A 27,895-nucleotide genomic window follows, 5' to 3' on the forward strand; every position below is an offset into this window, starting at 1 on the left:
AGCTATCTAGCCAGAAGAAAAAAAAAAAAAAATACATCTTGCAAACTTTTGCAAACATGCACGTTACAGCATAAGATAATTTAAAAAAAAAATAATTAAAAAATACTTTTTTAAACGTAAAGACGGTAAAACCTCAAGGTTCATAAAAACAGCAAGTTCAAATCATGTCAGATCCTAAAAATTAAAGGTTATTTCATCCCATCTTGCCCTTTTCTTTTATCTTTAAGCAACGTTTGCCAAGCTTTAGAATTTATCTTTCATTATGAAAAAGGTAAAATGTTTAACGTGATACGCTTTCCTTTAGTTTACTACCATTACTTCAGAAGATGGTAATCCTAAAGCAAAGGTCACATTCGGTATAGTACTATGTAAATACCCAAAGTAAAAGTTTGACCGTAGCTGTCAGTTTGAAAGGAATGACTCTGGTTTCTCCATACACGTGTGCATACAATGTGTGAGCATTTGCGTGTTTCTTTTGGTTCCCTATATTACTGTGCACAATAAATAAAATGTTATGACATATCCTTTTCCATCCATCTTTGCTTTTCGCCCTCCTTTTTTGTTTTAAATTACCCCTTAGATACACATTGATATCGATCCATTTACATTTTTCAGGGATAACAAATGTTTTAAACTTTTTCTACAGTTTTCTACAAGGAGTTCTATATATTTTGAAGTCAGTCTTTCTTGTTGTCATATGTAATGTCTGCGCGTACCCATCTGAAAACCAAACCAAGGAATTAAAAAATACATTTGAGTCAGTCTGTTGAGTGAAATCAGTTTAGCAGAATACATGTCACACCAGCTAAATAAGTTACATTCTTGTGCTAAATATCCTGCATTTTTTAAAAAACAGATTTCACGACATTCTGTCACTGAGGCTCTTGAAAACAAACACGCAACAAGAAATATTAGGCAAAGAAAAAGAGCCTTTCCTTTCTAAAACATGGTTATACATTTTTTATTATGTAGCTTGCCTTTGGGAACAATTTTTTTGAAGTATGACTAATATTTTCAGAACAGATGTACTTCAGGCCTGATCCAACAGAAACCCTTCTATTGACTTCCACAGTATGACATTACTTTTTTTTTTGGAAAAAAAAAAAAAAAAAGGCAATTAAAAAAATTCATACTCCTTCTCCCTATCCAAACCACAAAGCTTACCAGTGAAATTTCCACCTATTACATATGGAATGACACCCCCTGGCCATATTCTTTCTGTTCGTGATGTAGCAGCTCTGGGAAATCGGTTTTTCTCATTTTTCCCTGAGAATTTTACAGTAGTTCTTCCTTTAGATGTATTATTTTGCTCAAAGCCTGTAATGATAATTAAAACACTGAATGAGACCACAGACAAAAAAAAGAGAACAATTATTTTGCAGCAGGTCAAATTCAGATTATTTCTTTGTGCCCTTTAAAAGTAGGACATTGCTGTTACGCAACAGACTATCATTACTTAGTTTTCTGAGAAATGCTTGAAATTAAGGGTCTAAATTTTCATTTTTCAAACATATCTACAGTAACAATTTGCACATATATTTATCAACTTGATATCAGGTTGCCTTTTTCATTTTTATTTCAAGATCTGGAAAAAAAAGCAAGTGCATGACCATCCTTAAAGCACTGGACAGGCAGAAGTCCTTTAAGTATTAGGATTGGCTTTTATTATAAAAATTTACAAGGGAAAAATAGAAAAATTATTTGCAAAGTTGTATACACATGGAAAAAGTCAGGGAGGGTCATTTGTCCCTCTGATCTCCCTCACCTGTAGCTATTACCAGTAGATACATTTTCAAATGAAAACGTGACTCTCATTTTGATAGTAACCCCGCAACACTTCAGGATGCAAATATATGTTTTCATAAACTAGCTTTTGGAACCCTATGGGTATTAGTCATGGCTGGAACTTCTTTACAAGACCAAAAAATGTCTCCTATTTTCAGAGACATTACCACCATTCATCCATTACAGGGAAATCTTTCCCAAATCATCTGAAACTTACTGTGACAACAGCAGAAGATAAGGGGAGTTAGACGACTTGCACACCGTAACAGGTGCTTCCTCTGAAGCAATGTATAAGTTAGCATGCACACCAAGACAGCCCAGTGAAACGTTACCACTTGAAAGGCGGTCAATAAACGCTACTCAGTGGGGGGTTGAGTCTTATTCCTCACTGAAGAGTACCCCTTCCCTCTGTGATACCAGTTCTACCTGAGTGTTAATGGCTACGTCAGAATCAGGGGGGATTTCAGGGCAGGATCATGGTAGGGTATCTTGGCATAGCCCCAGGGCTGGGAGAGCAGCAGAAGGAAGAAAGGGAAGAAGCTACAGCACAAGGCAGGGAGAAAGCACCTGATATACAGGAAGAAAAATCTGCCTTTGTGAAAACTAACATGTAACTTAAATTACTTCAGGAATTATATAGAAAATTTCAGGGTTTAAAAAAACCCACGCGGGTAAAGCAAGTAACTTATCCTTGTAATTAAATAAGTGTGTAAATGAGAATTACACAACAGTCTACAACACAGGTAGAAACTTTAGAGAAAAACTATTGTTACACTTTATACGCAGTCATTACTGAATGACATCACATGTTAATATAGATGTTTTACCATTCAAATTCTTTTCATCAGCCTTCTTTTGAACTGGAAGAAATTTATGCCAAATCGCATGCAAAAGATGACAAGCGTTTACGCAATACTGAAATTGTAATTCTCTTATAAAGAACGAAGATCACATACCAGAGCACATCTGCAAAGGCAGTTACTGTGCTCTGGTTAATCTTAAAAGATATGCAGTGATGCATTTAGACATAATGTGTTGTGATTACAATGGAGTTTCACACATTTTATTTCTTGAGGTTGATGTTTCATTATAATAAAGTGATGTCTCCTACCATCAAATATGGTGGGTAAACTCAACCAGTATTAATGGGGGTTCCACTTATATAGCCTGCTGAATTCAACTACCTTCATACTGGCAAGAGTACGATTAGTATAAAAACGTGTTTATTCAGTCTAACACACCATAAATGCTTCAATCACAGTATGAATCATCAGAATGACCCAATGGGATCCAGAAAAAATAAAATAAAATAAAATTAGTAGCTATGCAGCATAGCCCACCTGTACTGAAGAGACATTGTATTGATATCGGTTGAACTGATAACTGATCACAGCCACACGAAAAAGCTAAGGAATTTTCAATATGAGATTTAAAACCACATATTTTTAGCTTCCACATTTGATGCTAGAAATAGACCTCTAAGAAAATGCAACAAAGAGCTAATCTCTTCATTATTATTCTTGTATTATTTATTTTATAGTTTGTTTATGCTAATAGTAATACAGAAAGGCTTTAAAGTGTTAAAGCATTATCATCATTAATGTTCACGATACATTATCACGTTAGGCAACCTGCTAATTTAAACAGTGAAAATACCAGAGCCAAATCTTCTTATCCTGTCTATAAGCTGATAGAGGGCACCTCGTTTTTTTGACATCCCATGCTCTCCAAAGCCACCTTCAAAAAGAAAAGGAAAAAAAAGAAAAAGAGAGAATTTTACAAAAGCTGGGGAATTTTACAAAAACATGGACTCTTATACCTACAGCTACTATATATAGCCTGGGGAGATTAGAAAATACCCCATAAAAACTGCAACATGCCTTAAAGGAAATTTAACATTCTTCAATGACTCGCATACAAATTCTTCAAATATTCTTGACAATGAAATAAAAACACATTTTTAGCTGAAAAATTTTCTAATATGCATTCCAGAATGTAAGCCAACATGTCTTTGTTATTCAGACAAGTCATGACAATTACATCATCTAATTATTATTTGGAGCTTTTTTTCTTCCTGGTGACCTTGACATACTCAGAGCCATATTGATTGACAGCTAAAAGCCTTACTCTCACAGAAATTTCCTGAATGCATGCCATAATCTTCTCTTCTCAAGGGAGGGGAAAGAGGGAAAGCAAACACCCAAAGTTTCATCAGAAAAAAACCCAACAAAATTGATACAAACTTAATAAGGCTGATTTTACCACGAAAAATTTGGTTTTCTTTGTCAGCATGCAAATAGATGTCCAATGCACTCTAAAGCCTTTGAAACCACATGCTGGTGTATATTGCAGTAAGACCTCTCAGGCATATATGTCTGTGCCATTTCAGTAATCAATGAGCAAGAAAAATTAAGCTAATAAGTAATTAAGTTTAACTTTTACTGTGCCATTTACCGAAACGCAACACATTAACAGAAATGTATAAATTTGATGCATTTGCCACATACGCTTTTCACCTGTAATCATTTTGTGGCCACAAGTGCCTTTGCAAACACCAGTAAAACAGAAGAAAGAACACTGATAATGCTGCACTAGTCAATAAATGGTTCGAATTGCTCAGGTAGTTTTGTGATTTTCAGAAGTTTTTAGTAGGTTGTATTTTATAGATTTATATATTTTATAACTGTTATAGGACAAGAGAGCTTTCAAACTACTTTTACAACAGAAAAAGTAAAAAGACAGAAATAAAGGGACGACTGAAACCTCCAACCGCTACTAGTACGACCTTTCCCAATTTCCCATTAAAACTTTCAATATAGATGTGGAAAACATATTTATTAAACAACAACTTAATACCATATTACAGATGAGAAAATTCCATATAAGGCAAATGAGTTTGTGTGGCTGCTCAGTGAACAACAATGTGCCTAATTATTTGGATTACACTGTCACATAGTTGCTGCCTCCCTTGAGAAAAATTTTCCAAATTTTTTAAAACATTTTAGATAGATGAGGTAATAGTTCAACACATTCCTTTCCAACAAGTTACATGGTAACTATAATATACACTACAGAGAATATAACAATTCCATTCCTTGTATTGGTCATCATTAACGTAATTTTCTCTCATGTTAGCATTCGTCTTATAAATAAGGCATATATATAGCCAAAGATTCCAAACAAATATTAAAAAAAAATCCTGAAAAGCATCGTCACAGACATAGCAGACAAAAAACAAAGAACTCATTATTTACTTAAAGAAACTATTATACTATTATAATTATTTCTAGAAAAACCTATTAAACGATCATTTCTGTGTTAACACAGCCTGCGTATTCCATTTCAGTGAAAAACTGAAGAAGAAAAAGTATCTCACATATCTATGTCAATAACATACAGCCTTGCCAAGCCACGGACTAAAAAAGTTTAGGAAAAAAAAAAAAAATCATATTTGCTACATCTTCTCATACTTCAGGCAGGAGGAGGAGGATACTTTTGGCAGTTTGGACTCATAATAATGTATACATAACAATTTTATCAGCTTTACTGTTGCTTCTGTTTACAATGATTACGTGTATTGCTTGGACAAAATGACAAATAAAATGACAGAGCCAGACTTTGAGAAGCTCACAGATTAAGTATTTGACCCTGCGAATCCAGGCAGATAATCCGCAACAAAAGTAGTAGTCACATACCGTGAATGAGAGCCTGTGAGCCTCAGGATTTTCAATTGGTAGTCGCAAAATATGAATTTGTTTTCTATTTTACAGGCATTTTATGTCCCTCTTTCAGTTGCTACCTAATACCAACTACTTAATTGTTGGCAGTTTACTCTTTTGGAAATTAGAGGGGAAAAAAGCACATTAGGCTGAGCAGTTTGCAAAACCAGGCTAAATTGCTAGTCTATGCATCAAAATGCTGTAAATTTAGAAAAATAATTACATATGTAAAGTGCAAAACTAAGTTATCCAACTTTGTTTTTAGAAAACCCCAGGAAGTTGAAGCTTCACTGAGAAGCATTACAAAATCATTAATTTCACCAGTTTGTTCTCCAAAGTCCAGTCCCACTGACCATTGCAGTTGCATCGATTCCTCTTGTGCAACAAAGGTAGAAAAATTTGACCCAAAGGCATTAGTAATCCTCAGTAAGATGACTCAGTGTCCTGAATAGCATACTGTCCACAGGAGAAGATAATGCACAGTTCTCAAGACAGGTAAGGAAAGAACATTAAATAATAGAATATGAAATATTATTAAAAAGCAGCTTAGAAATGTATGTTCTTTCTGTGGCAATTGCCAAAAAGTAACTGTTCAGTTCAAAAGAAAAAAAACAGAAAAGCGAGAAGAAAATGGAAAGTCAGCAGGCCAAAGAAATCACTCAACTGCATCCACTTAAAGGGGAAATGACCGACCTTGCTCTCTACATTTTGTCAGCAAAACTAGTGCCTGAAATACCTTCAAAGCCAATTAAAACTATTTGTTTGGGGAAAAGGGGGGCAGGGAAACTGCTGACTCCATTAACATTTTAAAATCCAGTCTTGATCTTGAAATGATCAAAGGCATTCATGCCTTGAAAAAACAAGTGGCTTTAAAAAGAGAGAAAATATTTTTGCAAGTTGTTATAAAAGTAGTCTAATCCTGACATTAAGTAGGAAGAGTAAAAGTATTTCAAATATATCAATATTGAAAGATTAAATTGAAAATTGCTTCCTTGGTCTGAAAAATTCCTTTCTGATCATTACTCCAAGTGATCCTTATTTCCACATACCAGGAACCAAAAAGTTAACAGTAGCTCAGTTCAGGAACATATAGAACATGCTTAACAGAAAATAAATATCAATTACGCATTTATACATTTTCTAATAGCATTTTTGCCACACTTTCCCTAAGTAACTTGGCTTTTTTGGTACCATAACCTGAAAGTTTACAAGTTACAGTTATGACTTTACAAATCGGAGCCTGAAAGCATAGATATTTTTAGACATTAGACAGACATCCATTTAGATATGGATTATGTTTTTTCTCTCACACACACATATATATTTACATATAAATTATATCTCTTTATCTGTCTGTCTGAATATCCAACTGCCTGTGTTAATCAGATTGCAGCTTCTGGCACTAATGCACTGTATGTTAACAACAGCAAGCCAATGTATTAAATTTTGACAGATAAATAGTTGCTTTTTAGACAAGGCAAATTCTAGTAAGGATGGCATGTTCTTGTGTTGCTTCTAGATCTGGGTACAGATCTAGATGGAACAGAAGAAAGAGCAAAAGGAGGGGTTGTAATCCAAGACTCCCGGTCTTGCCTCCAGGATTTCACGTAAATTATTCATAGGGCATTTTGGCTCTGCTATCGGGAACTTTTAGCGATGAGAGCAAAGCTTTGTACAATTTCCTTTCCCACATGACCACCTGCAGAGTGGACTTAACGGTTCCTACCAGTTTCTGCTCTTCAGTTCAAGACGATACTTTTAATCAGAAATGCGACAATCAAATTAAAATTTTAGCTTTTCTCTTTCCCTAAAACAAATTTATACTCATTGTTTAATAACTTTTTAAAGTGTAAATTGACATTAGCAAAACATTACAGTGACTTTCTACATTTAAAATAGAGATTGTCTTCTATGCAGAAGTAAATAATAAGTAAAATAGTTAAAAGCAAGCTTGACATATCATACCTGTGTTATGGCCAAGTCTTTCGTTGGAGTGCTGCGTAAGGTCAATCGTCCTGTCAATTTGAAAGATTTTTAAGTCTTCATCATCTAAGGCAATATCTCCCCAAAAGACAGCTTTAAATAAAAAAGAGCTCAATTTAATTAAAGAATTTATTTAGACATTAAAACCAATCTGACTATAATGCCATGTTACAACCCTTGGGAAAATACATGACATATATATTTATATCGCATACATTTGCTTACTGGTCTATATTTTTATAGAAAGAAAGCAAGCTACCTAGAAAAAGACAAATAATTTGTTTCAGTATTCTCCTAAACTCTAAGTCTTTTTAATTTCTTTACATATTGCCTAAATGTAATCATTTAAATGTAAAGTCAATCTATTAACAATTTTCAGCATACGTTGTTTTCTGTAAGCAAATACAACAAAGAACAAAAGACACTGAAGCATGTTAACTTTTGAACTATGAAGTCAAAAATACAGTACTGAGAAAAACACAATCTTCACATGTCCTTAGATCCTCCTGAGAACGAGAATTATTTGAATCAATTTTTATGTTCTCATCAACTTCTGTATTACATTGTTTGCCTCAGAGAATTAATATGTTTATCTGTTTTCTGTTAAACTGAGTAAAAAAACCTTGTATTTTTCATTTTCCTCTTGGTTTATTTGTATGCTTACCTTTTATAGTTAATCTCACTATTAGGATTCTTTCAAAAACTTTGCTTTTCAAAGCTCCAGTCTCTCTTTGTCCTTTTTAACCTTTCTTTGGCTTTTTTTGGTGCGTTTCTTCTTCTCTCTTTTCCTGTTCTCTTTCAGGCCCTCTCAGTTTTTTTCTGTTTGACTTTTGCATAGCTAACTCGTCTTCCCTAAGCTGTCATCACAACTCAATGAGCCAAGATATGGGCCCTCTTGCAAGAATTTGGGATCCATAACCTCAGTCTTTAATCTCTGCCTATTTTTGCTGAGATTTTGTCCTGAAATTTTCCTGCCAACTAAAACTTATCATTAAAGCTGAACTCAACAGGCCATATCTGCAACTGCTGTGAATGAAGTCAACAGAGCATATACCAATTAACGTGAGCTGAAGTGGTTGTTTATTATCTTTATCCAAATTCTTCCTTTTCCCTCTCATCACTGCCTCTGTCAATAGCTCTATTATTTGTCCCCTGGGTTCAATCTTGGTGTCATCTTCAACTCTTTCCCTTCTTTCCCCCATCCAGGAAGATATCACTAACTCTGCTTAGTGATAACTGTTAACTGTTCGTTACGCAGTTCCACAGCAAATTGCCTGCTTCGCTTCCATACAACTCAAACCTTGTCCAAACTCCAGCTGCTACCAAATCATACTCACTGGTCACCTTCCGTTCAAGCTGATCCCAAACATTATGGTTAACTAGTACTCTCTGTTCTTTACATCATGTTGTAGACACTATTAAACAGATAATATTCTCAGTAGTTTGACACTGGTGCAAAAGTTACCTCCTTCTTATTTATTGATGCTCACATTCATTAGTATTTAATCAAATCCATATAAAAAAAAAAAAGTCTTTACTTTAGCAAAAAGATATGTATTTCTAAAGAAGTCCCAGGTGCAACATTAGCTCCTCCTATCTCCATTATTTTTCTTGAACACAATGCAACTAGGATAGGTCACGTTGAAAATGCTTTTGGTCTGCCTCGTAAAATACCTTAAAAAAAACCAGATCAACTCCACTGGGTTCCAAAATGAAAATGAAACTTTTCTATTAAAAACCATAACCAACATCTTATGCCTTTTCTAAACACGGATATTTCCATGTATATAATTTTTACACAAAAATATAAGGTTTCTTAGAAACCACAAGTATTTGACACCATTTCTGAAACTGCTTGGTCACTTCTAACATGTTTCTGAACACTCTCCTTCCAAGGGGGTCACTATTTCCTATGTTCACATTGGGGACATCTTTCCTCTGGCTAGCCTGCTCTCACCAGTGATAGTTTTTACCATCAGGTGAAGAGACAGAGCTAGTGACAGCTCTAGATGTTTTTTCCCCTCAAGCTTCTAGGAAAAATATCTCAAATTGTCAAGGTTTTGAACAGGCGGGGGAAATGTTAGCAGTCTCCACCTGACTTAAATATTATTTATTATTACTGTTATAAACACCTTCTAGAGATTTCTCTTGGATGTCATTCATAACAGGGGCCACTGTATAAGCATAAGACTTCAAACCTTAATAAACAGAACAGAAAATGGTAAGCGGAAGAAACTATTAACATTTCTGTCTACAAAGACATGATGTGCCCCAGCAGAGGTCAGAGAGGTTGTCCATGCCAGACTCAAGGAAGTGCTAAAGCTTAACAGCAAGCCCATTTTTCTTTCCTGGTAATACTGAGGCTTAACAAAAGGAAGGTTCTGAATTAACAATAGATGATGCAAAAAATAACTGACAAAAATGCACTTAGCAGAAATCACTTTGGTTTCAGCGTGTAATACCGATGTATAAATATGAAAACCCAAGGCAAATCAAACTTCAGAAACGCAGTAAAGTAGAAAAAAAGTTGGTGGAAAATATCCTCCTTAGTCTTGAGGATGCATATTTATCACTTCACTGTGGTAACATTCACTTTCCCATGAAAATACAAATAGCAACGCCTAAACCCTGTGAATTTGTCTGATATAAATGCATTGAATTTCTGTGCACATATATAAAATACACCTCAGTATTCAGGCAAGGTATAGTAACTTTGTTGGGTTAGAAAGGAAAACAAAGCTACGCTATTTTTTGTTAAACATCTGGACTACTAGCTAGCTTTGATTAGCCACCAAGCACAAGGGTAAGACTAACAATAATATAACCATGGTAATATAACAATAAGTGCTGGTGCAAGTTCGACATAATTGTAAACAAGTGATCTGTGTGACCAACGGGAGCTAGGTTCTCCAATGTATTAACTAAATATGAGTTAACACTAAAGAAAGAAATACATATGATTGTTTGTTTAAAAGTATAATGGAAACTTTGGAGCTTTCTTCAGGTCACTATTTTTTTTTTGACACAAGCAATTCTGTTTTGCAGAGAAAGACAAACACGCAAAAGACAAACATGAAAGGCAGAATGATAGAACACGACAGAATTAACTCATTTGACTTTAGTAATGATTTCATAATTGTAGCTTTACTTTTACTGAAATAAACGTGTGATTTTCTGAATTAATTCCTGTGCATCTGGGAAGATACAAACCTAGCAAAAGAAACAACAGTTAACTGGATGCTATTTAATTTCAATATAGTCCAAACAATCAGCAACTGAGACAAAAAAGGTGCTGATAACTGTTTTTTTTTAAAAAAAAAAATACCTTTTTTTCCAACGGAAGGGTCACACTGAATAGAAATTCTGCCCTTCAAAGCCTGAAACAAAGCTCCACCTGAATCACTCAAAAAAAATAAAAATGGGTATCTCCCACAACTGTTAAAAGTATCCTTTAATTTTTTGGAATGCCTGTGTAAGTGTCAAACTACTTTGTAACTAGAGAAGACCCTATTTTTTATCTCCTGCCCTAAAATTTTTATGGCCTGAAACTATCTGAAGAAGTCACTCTGTATACTTCATCATGTCACACACCAGCCTTAACCTTACAGAAAGCAAGCAGAGGATTGTTTGGGTATGCAAGGCATGATGTTAAAGACTTTGCTAAGAGCATGTTAGGATTAAGAGCTTTATTACCACCCTCTAAGGAACTTCTGACAGAATTGACCTGTTCAGTTCTGCACCTCCCTTATTTTTCACAGATATTTAATTCGTAAATTTCATCCAGAAAATTAACAAGAATCCAATAACCAATTCACTTAGCATGCGGAAAAAAAAAAAAAAAACCACACACCACCAAAAAACCAAAACTGAAACAAAACTACAGAAGAACTTTCAAAATGACGCAAGCAGAACCTTAATGTACCTCTACTTATTTCAGGTTGCTTCATATTACCTCTTATCCTATCTATCTATTTAGTGATCAGGAAAACTTGATGTTTACAACCAGCTTTTTCATTTAATTTGAAAATGCAAGATTGACAAACTGACAATATTCTTAGGAAAAATTTGTTGCAAAATCAGAGGCAGCATTAATTACAAGGTGAGAGTATTGCAAATATCTTCTATTATACATAGGTTGTCAATAAAAAAGAAAATGGATCTTTTTGTCCAATACTTGATAAAGAGATATATACTCTGTTATATCAAATTTCATGCATCTTTGTTTTTATTGTGGGGGTTATTTATGTTTTATATGGCCACGACATTATGCATTTACACAAATTCAATAGAGACAATACATGCATCAATTTCAGAAAGGTGGACACAAACTGATTACGCAGTAAGTTTTTCTGTAATAGTGGAGAAGGATTTATGGGGAGCTGTTAAAACAGAAAATACTCTTCACCAGCAGATGCAGTTCTGCTTCACACAAGTCAAAGCCCTCAGCCAAACATCACCTTCAAAAAGGCCTTATTTTAATAAAAGGTAAAAAACACTGTCATGACATGTAAAGCAGCTAAATTTGCTACATGTAAACAATCAGCTCACGAGCATGAAAATAAACAGGAAAATAGGTAGGTTGTAAAAGATATCTGCCATACAGAGAAACACACCTAAATATTACCACACAAGTAATGTGATTGGAAAGGAAAACCAAGATGATCTGTAAAATACAGATCAAGCACAGGAACTACAGCTACATTCTACTACTTGTAACAGGAACTATTATTTTATTATAAATAATTAAGATTCATCTGCAAAGCTTTCTTTGCTAATCTACTCTCTTCCAACGAGACCATCACCGCATCAAATATCCAGTATTCTAAAGCAATAAAACATGACACTAAGGATAGTAAATGTAAATAACTTTTTTTAAAAAAAGAGATGAAAACTACTTTAAGTATATGGATGTACACGTATGGTATGAATCAATTAGCATACAGAGTTAGGACAAAAAAGGCTTTCATGACTTTCTAGAAGATAGTCGGAAGTCCATGGAACAAGAAAGAAATCATGTGGTTAAATCCGTGGGGCTGCGATATGCAGTAGGATGGTTCATTCTGGGATTTGATGCAAGTCTCCAAAATCTGTACAGCGGTATATTCCTTATAATTGCAACATGAAAATTATCTGCATCAAACTTCCTTCACAGTTTGTCAACATTAATTTTTAAATCTTGAATCACAAAGAGCCGTTTTTTAATAAAATATATTCATGGTAGTATTCATACCGATATTAGTAACAAAGTATAAAGTGCACGTAAGTGAAGATTAGTAGTGCTTGCCCCTACATCGCAGCGGCGTAGCAGAAGAAACCCAGCTCTACCTTGGGCTACGGCAGGAGCCCCCGGCTACCAAGGACAGCTCTAAGAGACCGACCCCGCCTGAGACCACGACGATCCCAGAAACCATTTCCACAACGGCATTTGTTCCGATGAGCGTGCAGGCCAGAAAAGTCTGCAGCTCGGGTGCAACCTCCCCACATTTGGAAAGCTCATGAAAATAAGATTAGAGAAATTCTTTCTTAGGCTTTCTCAAACCGAGATGTAAACTGTGATCAGCCACACAGGTATTCTCTTGTTCTGTGAGCAGATGCAGAATTGTGCCGGACAGAGAAGACAGCAATGAAAGGATTAAGGCAATATTAGCAAACATTTTAAAAGAGAAGCCTCAGGGTTTGTTATGCTACAGCTAGTGGAAAGCACAGGATACTTATGCTTCATCCCCTTCATAGGAGTTGCCAAGAACGGACAACAAAAATATTTGACTTAACTACAAGGCAAAACTGAACTATGAAGAACTCCTTTAACGTTCTTCAAGGGGAGGTGGGACACCCAGCACTTTTTAAAATCTGACCAGTAATTCATGCAGCAGGAGGTGCCAAAAAGTGTGCTGGCCCAAGTTCAGGATATTTATCTACACCCACATGTGCAGTGGTTCCACTTAACAGCCTCTTCTATAGCTGAGTCATTGAGTACTTCCCTGTAACAACAGCTATGTGCATTATAGTCTATCTTAGTGAGTCATTTTGTTCCATACAATCCATTCACGACTTACATAACTGCCTCTAACTCTGAATAGAAAAAGGAATATTTTGAGCTAAATAAGTAGAAACAATTTTATCTCATTGCAGGGAAGACAACCAACACTACTATAATTAACCTAATTTTGTATTCCCACTGTCTTTAAATCTGTTCAGTCTTTCCAAGATTTTCAGGTGCAATACACTTTTCTTAGAAATCGTTAAAATAAGAACAAGACAGGGCAAATAAACAGCAAATGTTCTTGCATGCAACCACAAGCATAGGACTGCATGTCATACACTGAACTCCCTCTATCATTGTTCGTCATGAGTGCTACCCTCAGCCACATCAGTATAACAAATTTCTGTGTTACCGTACAGAACTCACAAAACTTTTAAAAGAAATTTATGAATTGAAATTTAAGTTAATCAAGTGTGTGATAATTATCCAAATTAGTTTGACTTTTTACTGGAAAAAAAAATACAACAGCAAAAAAAAAAGTTAAACAAAACTTTAACAACATTAAACAGAAGACTGAAGCAGCCAATTTTCACGGACACACCAAAAAAGAAATTAGCTACTTCATTAATTTCAGCATGCAGCACTTTCAAATCTGCACATGACTATGAGCAAGTGTTAGTGAAACCTCTTGATTTACTTGAAAAGCTCACATAGAAACACCTGCAAAGTAATATAACACCTCTGACTGGCTCCTTCCATGTTCCTACTTACTGTAAATAATGAAAAATAGCAAGTTCATCAATACTCAGCAATTCCATTTTTCAAGACTCTTGCTTCAAAATCCTAACCAGAAAGCCACCATTTTCCCTAAGGAATGTATCATTTCCACTTCTAAGAGGAAAGAAAATAATGATGGACAAATACTTTAGATGTTACCAGACTGTATACCAGTTAAAAATACATTCCTCCACTCTTTTGAATGTGGCAACTCTTGACAACGACATAAAGTTATCCTGAAACCAGCTAGCTTGTGTATGGCAGTAATGTAGCCTTAGAAGCACCAATTTTAATGCAATTTACTCAAATCTTCAGTGACACAGTTTTCCTGTTGACATCACTACTACCTGCAACTCACCCCTGTCTCGTATCACCCACTCTTAGAAACTTCCCCTATGTTCTCCACGCAGTGTTTTTAGCTTCCTTCCTTCCTTTCACCATGTGTTCACATTTATAGGTAGGGTGCTGGGAAGGCAACATCCCTGTTGGGGCAAAGTTACACCTGTGGAGCCACATCTGTGATACGTAACATTTCACTGCAGCTCCTTCACACTGTTCTCCAAACTCTACAGGAAGTTATTACCAAACTGACCCAAGTAGGGCAGAAGAGCAACCAGGTATGACCTGAATGTGGACACAAAAAACGGCTGTAGAGCCAAAGGCAGGAGAAGATAAATTGCGGGAGAGGCATCCCCATCCTATAGAGCCAGCTGGTTCCAGACATCCCGCCCAGGCACACGGCAATCAGATCGTAGCACAGATGGGCTACGGCTTAAGTGGCATGCAGCACTGGGGCATGTTCTAAGTTTTTCAAAGCAGAAAACATCTCCAATACAGAGCAATACTCTCAAGAAAAATGGAGGATTTGTGACAGCGTTTATCAGGGTAAAATCTTCACTTAACAAAAAAGGCATTTGCAGGGCTCAATCTTTGTGAAAGGGGATACTAATTTCCTAGAGATGTTTCCCCATGACGCAGCACAAATCTTGATTTGCAGATGTCCTTTTCCTGTGAGCTAAGTACAGCTTTTACTTTACTCTTAATTTGAAAGTAGTGACATTTTCAATTCCATTTTTTTGAGGGAAAGTTTTCAAATTCCTTTAAAATTAGTACAAAACAAAGCAAAGAAAGCAAAGAGTACTTTGACAAAAGTTGCAGTCTTAGGTAGAAGAACAAGCTTCACTCCTAAACTTCCTGAATGGTATTTTGAGGACAGGCTCTTTAACAATGCAACAGCTCCTCTGTGGAAGGTTTGGTTCTTGGTTAAACTCTTCAGCCTGTCAAGCTTCCTGACTTTCAGTAACTATATTCTTTTTTTATGCAAGGTCATCATCAGCACCACACACACTTTCTAACTGGTAAAATCTATTCCTTATGTAACGCGTTAATCACTGAACTGAATGCAGGAGACACTGCTGAGCAACCAGTAAAGGTGTCAGCGCACTAAGTTGGCAAAGCAAGCAGCTACTCTAAAAACTTCATCACTCATCACTGCCTCAGGCCAGATATTGGCAAAACAAACCTACAGAGAAATACTCTGAAAGAGATTCGTTCACCCATCCTCCTATTAACTTTTCTTATTATTATTTTCTACTATTTCTAGTTTTTAGACTGCAGAGTCAAAAATTAAAAAAAAAAAAAAATTGAAACATGAGCCTTTCTTAAGAGCAGTTATCAAGCACTTTGAAAGGAAAGCCACACCAAGAAACCAATGGCTCTCAGAAAGATCAATGATTGCCAAAAGCATAGGGCAATCACAGCTAATTTTTCTTATCACAATAAATGCTGACCTGTATTATACGAAACCACCTGGAAGAGTACCATCTTGTCCTGGGTCTGTCACTCTTTCTGCCCCGGGATAACAGTGTCAGGGAGGGAAATATTTCGCCCTCTTCAAGGGAAGGGTGAACGTCACCCCTAGCAGAAGCCACTACCCCAGTATATGCTGACCTTTCATTTAGTGATAACAGACCATGGTTTCTGGCATAGGGAAAGAGGGGGGTTTTGCTGCCTCGAGTCACTTGAAAATGCTGACCTCTTCTGCTACAGCTAGCTTTATTAAGGAGGCTGGAAAAATACACCAAGGGGAAATTTGGGTCTATAATATCACAACAGTCATAATTACCCCAGTTAGCCCTGTATGACCACTATGATGCTATAATATTAATCTTCATTTTACTTTGAAACTCCATTACCCTGTGTATAGCCTTAGGGTCAAGATCTACAAAGTTAATTATATGACTAAGCTTTCTTACAGTCGAAAGAACAGGCTCCATGAGGCAAAATTATCACTCTTAAAGTGAAATCTTTTTTAAAAATATAAAAATTACATAAATGGATAAAACTAGAAAGAACAAAACTTCTTGTTTTAAAATTAAGGATAGAATTTAAGAACAGGATTTAATTAACTCTATTCCTTAAAGAATTGAAAAACTGACAACTTATTTTTAAAGTTGCAAATGTAAGAATTGAAAAAACCCCTTGTTGAAAAGAAAGCTGTCAGTCTGAGCATGCCACCTACATGAAACAGCTGTTAGGGCTGAGACAGACACAGCAGCTGCTACAAGGCCTCCTCAAAGATGTAAGCCTTAGACATTTTAATTTGAATACCAAGAAACCAGAATAACACAACCAAATCAAGTGAATTACCAAGCTAACTGGTAATAGACAGCATAAGCCAAAGGATTAAATAAACTATTTTATTCTTTGCCATTACACCCATGTGAATAAACTCTACCTACCTGGTACAGAATTTTGTATAACACAGCTGCTGATATTTTACAGCTTTTTTTTTTTTTTTTCTCCCCTCGTATGGCCTAAACATGCGGTCAAGATAGCTTCTGTAGGTTCACAAAATAAATTAAATTTTATAAGCGATGTACCATATCTTTCATAACCTTCTCCACATGATTAACAACAGCCTTTTGCTCAGAGCAGACTTCCGTATTTTTTGAATTAAAATAATACCTTCAGCATCAAGAAACAACGGTGTACCGCTTAAGCACAGTACTAGCTCTTTGTCGCAGAAACTGAATTCAACCAGTTCAACGTGGTTATTAAAGGAGGAATCATTTTCTAGTTTTACTTGGAAGTTTTGAAATATTATCTTCTTTCTAACCATAAGGTAACAAAGGAGCTAGAAACTTACATGTATAGATTTACCCACATGCATGCATCTGGGGGCAGGGGAAGTGTTATTGTGTAGTACTCCCAGTTCAAAACACAAATCAGCTTCTAGTTTGATGACTTTGATGCTTCAGTCTTTCAGCCTCAGAAGAGAAAGAAGGTAACAGCACTGTCTGAAGATGGGAAACTGCAGCAGAGTTATCAAACACACCATCAGACACTGGAAATGAAGTTCATTTTGTTTCCAGGAATTTTTCAGCTCCTGTGGTATTCAGCCTAACACATCTTAGTGTAACTTGGGAAGAGGAAATGGGGCTTCAGTGTTAGTAGTAAAGCTCACTTCAGCAAAAATTCCTGTGACCCGGAGAAGACAGAGGCACTTTACAGGCCAGGTAGCTGCAAACTGGAAACTTTCAAGGAGCCTGGGAGATGAGCAACTGCACCCTAATCAGTCAACAAGCATGGAAAATTTCACCACATAACTGTCATACAGAAAAGGTACCAGGGGAACAAACCAACATCAAGTGGAAGTTGTGAGATGACCATTTTTAAACAAAGACCATCAGGACTACAAATCCGGTCTGTGCTTCCTTGCCCATCTTTAAGAAAAGGCACAGGGGTTCAAGCAACAGAGGTTGAATGAGGCAAGGAAATCAAGTTAAATGAAGTACAATGGAGGAGAGCTACAAAGTGGAAAAAAGGAGGTGAAAGAATGTGGCCCCTAGGAAGACTGTTACCATGCAGAAGGCAAACAGAGTATTTAATTTTAGCTATCGACAATTAAGTTATTTGTTTGTTTGTTGTTGTTTTGAGAGGGAAAATTCTTAGTGAGGTGGAAGAGCTGGAAAGACCGAGATAACTTTGGACTTTTGTCTAAATGTTTGTATCTCAAAGGATAGGGGTAAAATTCTTTACATGCTTTTCCACACCTTAAAAAAAATAATAAAATAAATCAAGTTCCAACCCATTAATTGGAACTGAGATATTAATGAATAGAAAGGATTTTAGAGAATAAAATCCTATTCATCCTATTCAAGGAGGAAGAACAAAAACAATTAAACAGTCAAAATTCAGCTAAATAGACTACCGAGAGTGCAGGGCAAAATAGTTTTGGTCACAGCTTCTATTTAATATCCCAGCCTTTCAGTGACAGAGTAATTTACAGGGCCAAAAGTTACCGTTTCTGGTAAGCTGAAGGAATAGATTTATATATATCACAGGAGAAGGCATGTTTCAGATGAGCCATTCCCAGTCCTTGAGCCTCCACAAGGATGTTTTCCTGTGGGTCTGCTGCTTCCAAAAACACTCAGGCAAGCCAGATACGAACAGTGGCCCTGGAAGACGCCTCGTGCACAGGCTGGAGGGACTGAGCTCGGCACGAGGATGGCCACAGCCAGCAGAGCACAAGCACAGCGCAGCAGCATTGCGGGGGAAACAGCAGTAGCTGTCTGGCGATTTGGAGGGCAACACAGCAGGACAATAATTTACAAAAAAAAAAAAAAAAATTGGGAATTACTGTTTGGCTAAGATATCTTACTTTGGAAATACCAGCCTCCAAGAAACTTCACAACCATAATGTCCTCCTCTCTGGTGCAAAGTTGGACTCAGACTGTTACTACAGGGATAAGGAACTCAGTAACAAATGGGATAACTCCCTTATTAATTTTGTTACGCTACGACAATAAGAGGCCACATATTTCTACAGTAACTTTTTTGTTAAAACTTGGCATTAGAATATAATAAACCTGTCACATTAACTCTATAGTGTAGCAGCATTGATCTATGTGGAAATCCTCTCCTTCTGTACCTTTTCCTCATCTTTGGGAAATTAAAAAAATGTATTTCTTTTTCTCACAGACATAAAATTCCAAGTAGGCTAAAGTAGTACCTCTAAACCAGAAAATCCCTGAATAATCATTAAATGCAACCGAAGATTTACACAGAAAGCCAAATGGCACAGAAAGGAAAGTGCATATCTGAGGGATTATCTGGCATCCAGGATCAAGGTTCTCATCATACCGCATGAAATAAATGTTGCTCCATTTCCACGGCTTTAAATTTAAACATGGAGAATTATTAAACTGTATATAAATAAACCCTTATTTAGGTTTCAGAAGTGATTTCCATTATCAGCTGCAGCTTCCTGTTTTAGTCATTTTTGTCATGAACTTCACTTAAGTCACTCCATCTCAGTTTTTAGCACATCATTCTGCGACCTGGCTCTGTGGAAGGGACAAGGAAAGGGACTAAATAGCTCTTAATGCTGCTTTTTTTGGCAGTGATCCTGTGCTTAATACAGCATGTTCTGGGTGTTGGACCAACGTAACTCTATATTCCTGTCCACATATTCAGCAGATGTCTTCTACCACATTTTTTTGTTACCAGAGTACAAATTCTAGTCCATACAGCTAAAAAGTTGAAGCACGATTGTTTTACTCTGTATCATCCGATTCACATCATGGTTTAAAATAGAAATGATGAGTCCCATTCATCACAACTATTTTGCGTGCTTGTTACCGGATACTGATTTAATTTTTTTTTCAGCATTTGTAATTTAAGTGGGGGTTGCGATTTTTTTCCCCATGGAGACTCTGCACAGCTGCTGATTATGTTTTGGACACAGCAAGTAAAACAGAAACTGAAAAAATATCCTCAGAGTTAGTGAAGTGACAGTAAATGGCCAGTGAAAAATCACTGATGTTATCTAATGCCTAATACCAAGTTATTAGTTTGAATTTAATGTTCCATACATCTGAATCTTACATAGCTTAATATTCTGAGATATTTTAGACATGATAGCACTTGCGACAGAATTTATACAATCATTCTAATATTTTGCCTCTTGATAGATACAGTGAAAACACGTCTCAGTTTTGCATTTGTCTTCTACTATAGAGACCCAGTGCTGCGTATCTGCTGAAAGATTTTTTAAACCCTTGTTTTTAAACAGTAAAGAGTATTAGCCCTTTGCGAGTGCTCTGCTGCAAGCCAGCAAAATCTCCACCCCATTCTGAAGAGAATTATACGTGTTGCACGCAGTCCAAACTTACTCGCTTCCTAGGTTTTGGCACTGTTGGTAATTCAAGTATCATCAACAGAACTTAAGCGGGGGAGGCAGGGGAGAGGGCGATTAAAAAAAAAAAAAACCACAAAAAACAAAACAAAACACAACTTCAACTTTTTCTTGTCCTTATGGTTTCTTTTCAAGACTGTCTTTACCCCCCAAACTTGTGAAGCTGCAACCACTATTGCCACCCTCAAGCTGCCACAGAACTGATTAGGTTAAAATTGTGTACAATTACATTGGTAAATTACATAAGGAATTATGAGTTTGCTACTTGTTAGTAACTGATTATCAGACTAACGTACTAAAAGCAAATAATGGAAAAAACAATCCAGTAACAAAAAACACCTATGAGTTGCATGGATTTTGTTACAGACAATCTTGTGGTATAAAATGATAGCTATGTAAAAGTTCAAGAATTTCACAAACCTTAAAGGAAAGCAAATAGTTATACCTTGGTTAAGCCTCCCAGTCCCAGAAAATCAGCCTCATGCTGATCCTCATTTTATAAGGCATTTTAGTTTGTATGTCAAACAGAAACGCTAACAGGCCAATCCAAATAGCAGATCCTGACTTTTTCTCCCCGACTATTATTCCTCTTTCCTTGCCTTCATTAAGCCACTGCAGCTCCTTCTGTACTGCTTGCCACCAGATTTCTTAAACTGCCTTAGAATAACAGCCCATATGTTAGCAGGAACAGCGTAGCACGGTCCATTTGCCATCCCACTCACAGACATCGCTTCTCCCATTGCAACTGCAACAGTCTTAATTACAGCTGTTGTTTGCATGAATACAGAGAAGACAGATAATAAGTATTTAATGTTTTGTAATGTATTCGGTGTTTAATTAATAAAGATGTTACTGCCTAAATTAGTCTCAGAGTATTTTTAGATGTCTTTTAATATAATTCAGCAGCTGGAACAAAGGACGTGAGCCAAACATAACGTTTCTCGCCAGCTCACCCTGGGCTAGCATGGTCTGCTGGCCACAAGGGGTGTGTCTTTTGACAGCAACGCAGTGGTGGCCTCAAATAACCTCTTAATATATCTCTGGAAATAGGAATTACACAAGATACTGCAAATACTAAGCTTCCTTCAACTTCAGAGAAAATACTAATATTTAATATAGCTAACTTTCAGAACAAATATGCCAAATTAAATATTACCCTTTTCAGAGGACTGTTATTTAGCCTATGGCATTTAGAAGCTAATATTTCAGAATTCCTTGACTATTAAGATTTTAGGAAACAGAAAATTTTAATAGGCTCCTTAACTCCTAGATGATCTATATTCTTCCATGCTTTCAAAGCAAACTATTCATAAATAGACATGAATATGTAGAAAACCACAGGAAAAGCAGTTGACCAAATAAAACTTGAGCACTCAGAAAACGCTGCTGTATCACTTACCCCTTGAGTAGATCAAATGTATTATTACTGTGTTTATAAAACATCGTCTCCAGGACGATATCCAAACACTAAATGAAAAATACTATATTATCAAAAGGTATACTCCTGTAAATACTTGAAAGACTTCTGCTCTACATGTGGGAGAAAAAACCCAAATATACAAAACACAACACTTTATTCTACCTACTACTACTTATCGTATGACTCCTAATGATAATCCACATTTCTTACATAAAAGTTGTGACATACTTGTTTTAAGTGTTTCCCTAAGTTAACAAAAGAGTAATTGAAAACAGAATTCCTAGTAAAGGACAAAATGGAAGGGTTTGATTATCCAGTGCTCTGAAGCAGTGCTGCTTAAGCCAGCCAACTCATTGGCCTTTGGATATGAGAGGGCTCAAATAATACAGTATATTCTGGGACAGATAAGATTTCAAGTGAAATCAGAAATAGGTTTGGAAAGGAATACCAGTCACCCAAACTTTAAATTTTCTGTTCACAACTAAAATATCCACAGACTGTCATTTCATTTAGAAATTTATCTTTTTAAAGCTTTTCTAGGAAGGATTATAAAACAATATTTCAGATTGTGGATTGGTAGCACGAATACTGCTTCAGGTATTGGAGAGCTGTAATGTGACATTCCTATTGTGAAAGTCAATGCTTTTCAGTTCAAAGTTATTCCTCAGAATATGACTGCCAAAAAGGAAAGAATTTTATCATAACATTAACTGTTACTGATATAAATACATCTAAGTGGAGAATTCATTCAAATATCGTAAAAAATGAAACTGTAAAAGTGTCAATTAGAAGCACCTTCACAGATGTGAAAATCACTAACATATGTGGTTTATAAATTAATCTTGCACTTGTCCAGTTCTGAAAGTACATTTCTTTCTACACCTGAAGTGAAAAAAAGGCCCAAAGATATCCAGCTTTTTAATACAATCAGTAGTAACAGACAAGCAGAATATTTTAGACATTTCATAGTCATTTTCAACTGCAGAAATGGCATTAATCTTAGAAATAATAAATATCTAAAGAGCTGGAAGGCAGAATAGAAACAGACAGAAAACTGTCATGTAGTTTACAAGACATAGTGTGAAAGAAAAAGAAAATCCTGTACTATAGGACCTAAGATTTTTTTTTTTTTCATGATAGACAAAAGGAAGAAACGTAGCTCCAGATTGTGAATATACCAGAAAACTGTCTTTGTGGCATCCTAAAAACTCTTTTAATTTTGATGAATGTCTTCGAAATCCATGAATGCACCAGGGACACTTCAGAGAGCAGTAAATGACCTAACCCAAAGTTTAAGAACAGAAGACATCTTCATGTGCTAAAATGACTTCATTTGTTTTCATAAAACATGGGAGGAACATCTGGCAGGCCAGGAAAGGATGCTGGAGCTTTTTAAGGCATCAGAGCTGAAGTTAGCAGGAAGGATTTGGTGGCTGGGGTTTTTTTGATTGCTTGTTTGGCAAAGGGGTATGTCATATTTCTGGGACTTAAGAGAAAATGGGCTAGAACCTGAGAGTCCAAAACTGGATGGAATGGATTGCAAGGTTTCTACAGATCTTGAGAAAGTATAGTAGATTAAAGACCTGTGGAGCGTAGATTTTAATATCTTAAAACAAACCCCTGCAAAACAAGCAGCAGTATTATACCACCTGCAACAACTCCACCTATTTGGAAGAAAACACCAAAAAGCTTCCAAGTCACTAAAACCAATACGATTCCCAGTCCTATGCCTGAGTGACTGGGCTGATCCAATTTATGTGTGGCAATTTGTGATGCCTCAAAGGTCACATATCGGATTTGCACTAAAACAAATTATCTCGATAAAATAAGACACACATATCAGGGAAATAATGTACTCCGCTAACTCCACAGGGATACTTTGAGTACTAACAAAAATCCTGAAAAGCAAAACGCAGCTGCCATTGCTCTCATTCCACGGGCTGTACTGAACACAGAGTAGCGCTAACTACTGGTTAACTAGTGGTGATAACTAGCCCATACTCTGTCTCCCAGGACCGAGCATGGGGCTACGCTATTGCACAGCATCTCACTCGCCATCCATCAGAGAGCTGCCCCAGGGGATTTCTGGGGCGGCGCTGCCCTACAAAGAGCAGCCCTAGCCCCCAGTCTCAGCAAAGCTTCATGCGCGAGCGTGGCAACACTGATACGCTAGACTGTTGTCGCTCGATCAACAAATATGTTTTCTTCAAGTATGGAGTCAAATAGTATTAGTTCCACCACGGGAGTATGCAAATAACCTTTCTTACATAGTTTTCCATTTGGTAAATGGATTTTTCCTGTTCTCCATGTTTCAAAAATAGAACTAAAACCAAAGCCACTGTTTTTGGTTAATTTATCTTATTGGGTTTTCCTTTTATTTAACTCCCAAAACATAAATACTGAGTGGGTGAAAGCAGAAATTATAAAGCACGGTAACATAACTTACGAACTAACATACCTGTTATTTTTTCCACGTTAGTTTCCAATTTCTCTGTCCAATAGTACCCAAATTAAATGCCCAATCATATATCCAATCAAAATTTTCATGGAATACCCAGAAGTTCATTGTTTTAACAACATAGCACTTAGTAATACAACAAAAAGATTTCACACTGCAGTTTTGCTAACATAGAAATATGTAATTGGTTGAGTTGCTGAATTCAGAGCCCTGCTGGCACCATCAACTTTATCATATGCAACTTCCCATAATTTATCAAGAACCATTTTAAAAACAGTGTGTTCCCTTCACTATTCCTCCTGAAAACTTTTTCTACGATACTTCCAATTTGAAGCTGACTTGGCTTTAGACTTTCATTTTTTGAAAAATCCATTAACACTACCACTCAGTTTTCATAAACCAATACCACAAACGCAAATGTAGAGGCCACTAGAAGACTTTAAAATGTATCAAGTCAGAGAGTACAATTTTCTGACAGTATTACTGGAATTCCTACCGTGCAATAAAATTCTGTAAGAGCACTTAACTAATAACATACTCTGTGTTACCAAATAATAATAATGTTAAATCAAAATGATTGAAGCCCTACTGCTTCAGCCCTACAGCAAGATACAGACAGCTATAGCTTAAAATTACTAGCAAAGTAATGAAGATAAGTGGATTCTTAAAGAAAGGCATAACGACAGCAGGAGTTAACTTATCAGACAAACTTTGCACTGAGAGATAAAAACAATTACTTTAAGACTTTTAAATCTCTAGGTTAATGTAAGATTGATAAACTGACTGGAGACAATTATCTCCATATTACGAGCATCAGACAAAATCAGTCATATTAAATTGATTAAAATGACCTTTTGACAAAAAAGGCATAATTAAGTACAAAGAATTTGTGTTCTGCCGCATCTCTTTTCTTGCAAGAATTACGTCGTAGCTTAAAGTTATACAACTATTTTTCAACTAGATGAATATACAGAAACACATACCCATGAAGAATGTAGGACACATTATGGGAAGCCAACACAGTATCCTAGAAAACAGACTCACACAAAAGGACTTTGGGCCTGCACGATATGAAACCTCAAAACCAATGGTTCAGTCCAACAGCAGCCAAGCAGCAGCACATGACTTTTGACTGGACTGGCAAGTGAAAGGCAGTTCTTGGCCACCTTGTCAGACTGTGCCTTTTCTGTGGCCACCTCATCAGAGCAGGATTAGGCACGTGGATCAGACAGAGCCTGCTTGGTTTCTTATCAAGCTGGCAAGCCATGGAAAACAACGTGGGAGGGAGCCGGGGAAAAGCCCAGGGTACGTGGGGATGCAGCTGGATAGAAACTGCGAATGACCCACTTACCAACTGGACATGGAATTATCAGGACAGTGAATAACCAGGTAAACATGATTTTCAGTGCAGTATCATGGCCCAAAAATTGTAAGTTATTTTAATGAGGGGACGGCGTCGAAGCGCAGTAAGTATTTTACCTGGTAAACAAACTTAACAGACCGTTGGCAGAACAGTTAGTTCAGCTTTGAGAACTAACTGAACAGTTACTAACAGAACGCTGACAGACTGGAACAGGTTCAGAAAGCATTCATGCAAACGGCTTTTCACGAGTGTAGTGAGAGAGCTGAGGAACTCAGTATATAGAACTTAAGAGAAACAATGTTAAATGACTCAATCATCAGTAAAATATTGTCAGGCAAAAATGTTTATTCACCGTGTGACTTCTCTTAAACCAGCGGACAAAAGACAAAGCAAACGGAGAGAAACCGGTAACAGGAAAATTCAAACTGGACATAACACATCATTATGGAATAATGCATAATGGGGCTGGGAAGATATTTACAAAACACCATTGATCATAAGTTAAATACTTCTTATCTTTTATCTTTAAATTTTTTTTGAAAGGAAGCTCTCTGCCAAGTCACTATTTATTTTTTTTCAGTCAGAAAAAGAGGTACAGCGACTGAGCTATCCTGGATTATTACTGGTTTCATAAATTGACGCATTAGCTACATGATCCCTAAAGTTCACCAAGAATGAGACTGTATTCTGCACTTTAGAAATAAAAAAAAAAGTTGCAAGTAAAGCAGACCCTGTGCCATCTTGAGACAACAGAAAGAAATGACATGGACAGAAGTAGGCAGTTAGAAAGAAGGATAAGTGTTTGATGTGACGATCACGAAAGGGAATTACCAACTGAAAATACTCCTTTTATGGCCCACTTAACTTCAGTCCAAAACACTGTATTTGAAACACGCCTAGATAGGAAGGGAAGAGAAACAACTGTCATTGCTCTACGGACCCCACAGAAGAGCAAAACCTCTCCTCAGAGGCAGTAAAAAGGAGCCAGTACCTGGAAAAGAGACCATGAGGAAAGAAAATGACTCCTATTAGGAGTTTATCAGAAGTAGCAGCCAGCAAAAGTTAAGTAGTTTCTTGATCAAAGAAAATCGTAACATTATTATGTTCTGGAAGAGCAAATCATCTCAAGAAAGCTGGAGATAAAACATGTAGCTAGCATGGGCAATTGGAATAACAGACTGCTCTAGTTATCTTCATCTCTGAAGACAATGTGGAATCTCTCCCATCTCTTTCAGAGGATAAATTTGACCAAATAAGCTCAAATATACACCTTCCAGTGCCTTCAGAAAACCTGCTCTTTACTGTCCATAGCATCTAAGCAAAACTCATTGTAAAATATTCTATGATGTTTAACAAATGTAGAAAACAAATCCCAGCAGTCACACAAGACATTTTCATGGGACTATTTAATCAGCACACAAAAAGTGACAGAACATTTTCATTCCCACCGCTTGGTGAGAGGTCAGGATAAACACATCAAGGAGACAGCCTACGTTTCACAGATCTGGCTTCTGTTGGCTGTTCTTGGTGCCTGACATTTTGCAGAAGAACTTAGCTTCACCCCAAAACACGTTAAGGTATTGGTGGCAATCAGCTAGTCAGCGAGGATACTACAGCTGACCACAAAAGCTGCTGTCACGCAATGTGGCCGTTCCACCTCTGACCAGGTTTGGTACCAGCTGGAATGACTTCTGCATGTTAAGATCAGCGTACCTCCCACCACTCTGGACCTTTAAAATACCTCCAAAACCCTGCATAATTCCTGAATTGAAAAGACAGGGCAAATTCTTAGCACCTGGTTTCAGTTGGTTCAGATGCCTTGACAGAAATAGGCATTATTTTTCCAAATGGCACAGGAAACGACAGTAAAGATTCACAGTAATCTCGTGATCCTTGAGTTTAGAGTAATCACAAGAGAGACACACATAACAAGATTTGACTTGTGGTAAAGTTATCTGAAAAGCAAAAATCTCTTGAATACACATGATGGACACATAAATGAACAGTTTTGATCTGCTCACTTGTGTTTTTCATGTCAACCTATTTAATCCGGCAAAGTCATCTGTCAGTGAAGCAAAAGCAGCTTTCAGGAATGGCATCTTTGGTATTTTCCACTGGGGCAGAACTAAACTTCTGAAGTAATTCTGCATTATGACAATCAATGAGGTGAAATTTAACATGGAGCACTGTACAAATGGTATTAATAAC

The 27,895-nt window shown here is 36.5% G+C and overlaps 1 protein-coding gene across 2 annotated transcripts in view; it reads right to left on the reverse strand.

Moving 5' to 3' along the window:
• TLL1 (tolloid like 1) overlaps nucleotides 1-27,895 on the reverse strand; it is a 139,349-nt gene that overhangs the window by 70,987 nt on the left and 40,467 nt on the right. Inside the window, exons 2-4 of one of the 2 annotated variants that reach the window (XM_054203848.1) lie at nucleotides 7,470-7,580; nucleotides 3,442-3,522; nucleotides 1,165-1,317 (exon numbers count right to left, since the gene is read on the reverse strand). In XM_054203848.1, the coding sequence (XP_054059823.1) occupies nucleotides 1,165-1,317; nucleotides 3,442-3,522; nucleotides 7,470-7,580 (345 nt within the window). The remainder of the gene's footprint in view (nucleotides 1-1,164; nucleotides 1,318-3,441; nucleotides 3,523-7,469; nucleotides 7,581-27,895) is intronic. The other variant, XM_054203849.1, reaches the window with a different exon arrangement.

Source organism: Rissa tridactyla, chromosome 5 (assembly GCF_028500815.1).
Source record: "Rissa tridactyla isolate bRisTri1 chromosome 5, bRisTri1.patW.cur.20221130, whole genome shotgun sequence".
Lineage (NCBI taxonomy): Eukaryota > Metazoa > Chordata > Aves > Charadriiformes > Laridae > Rissa > Rissa tridactyla.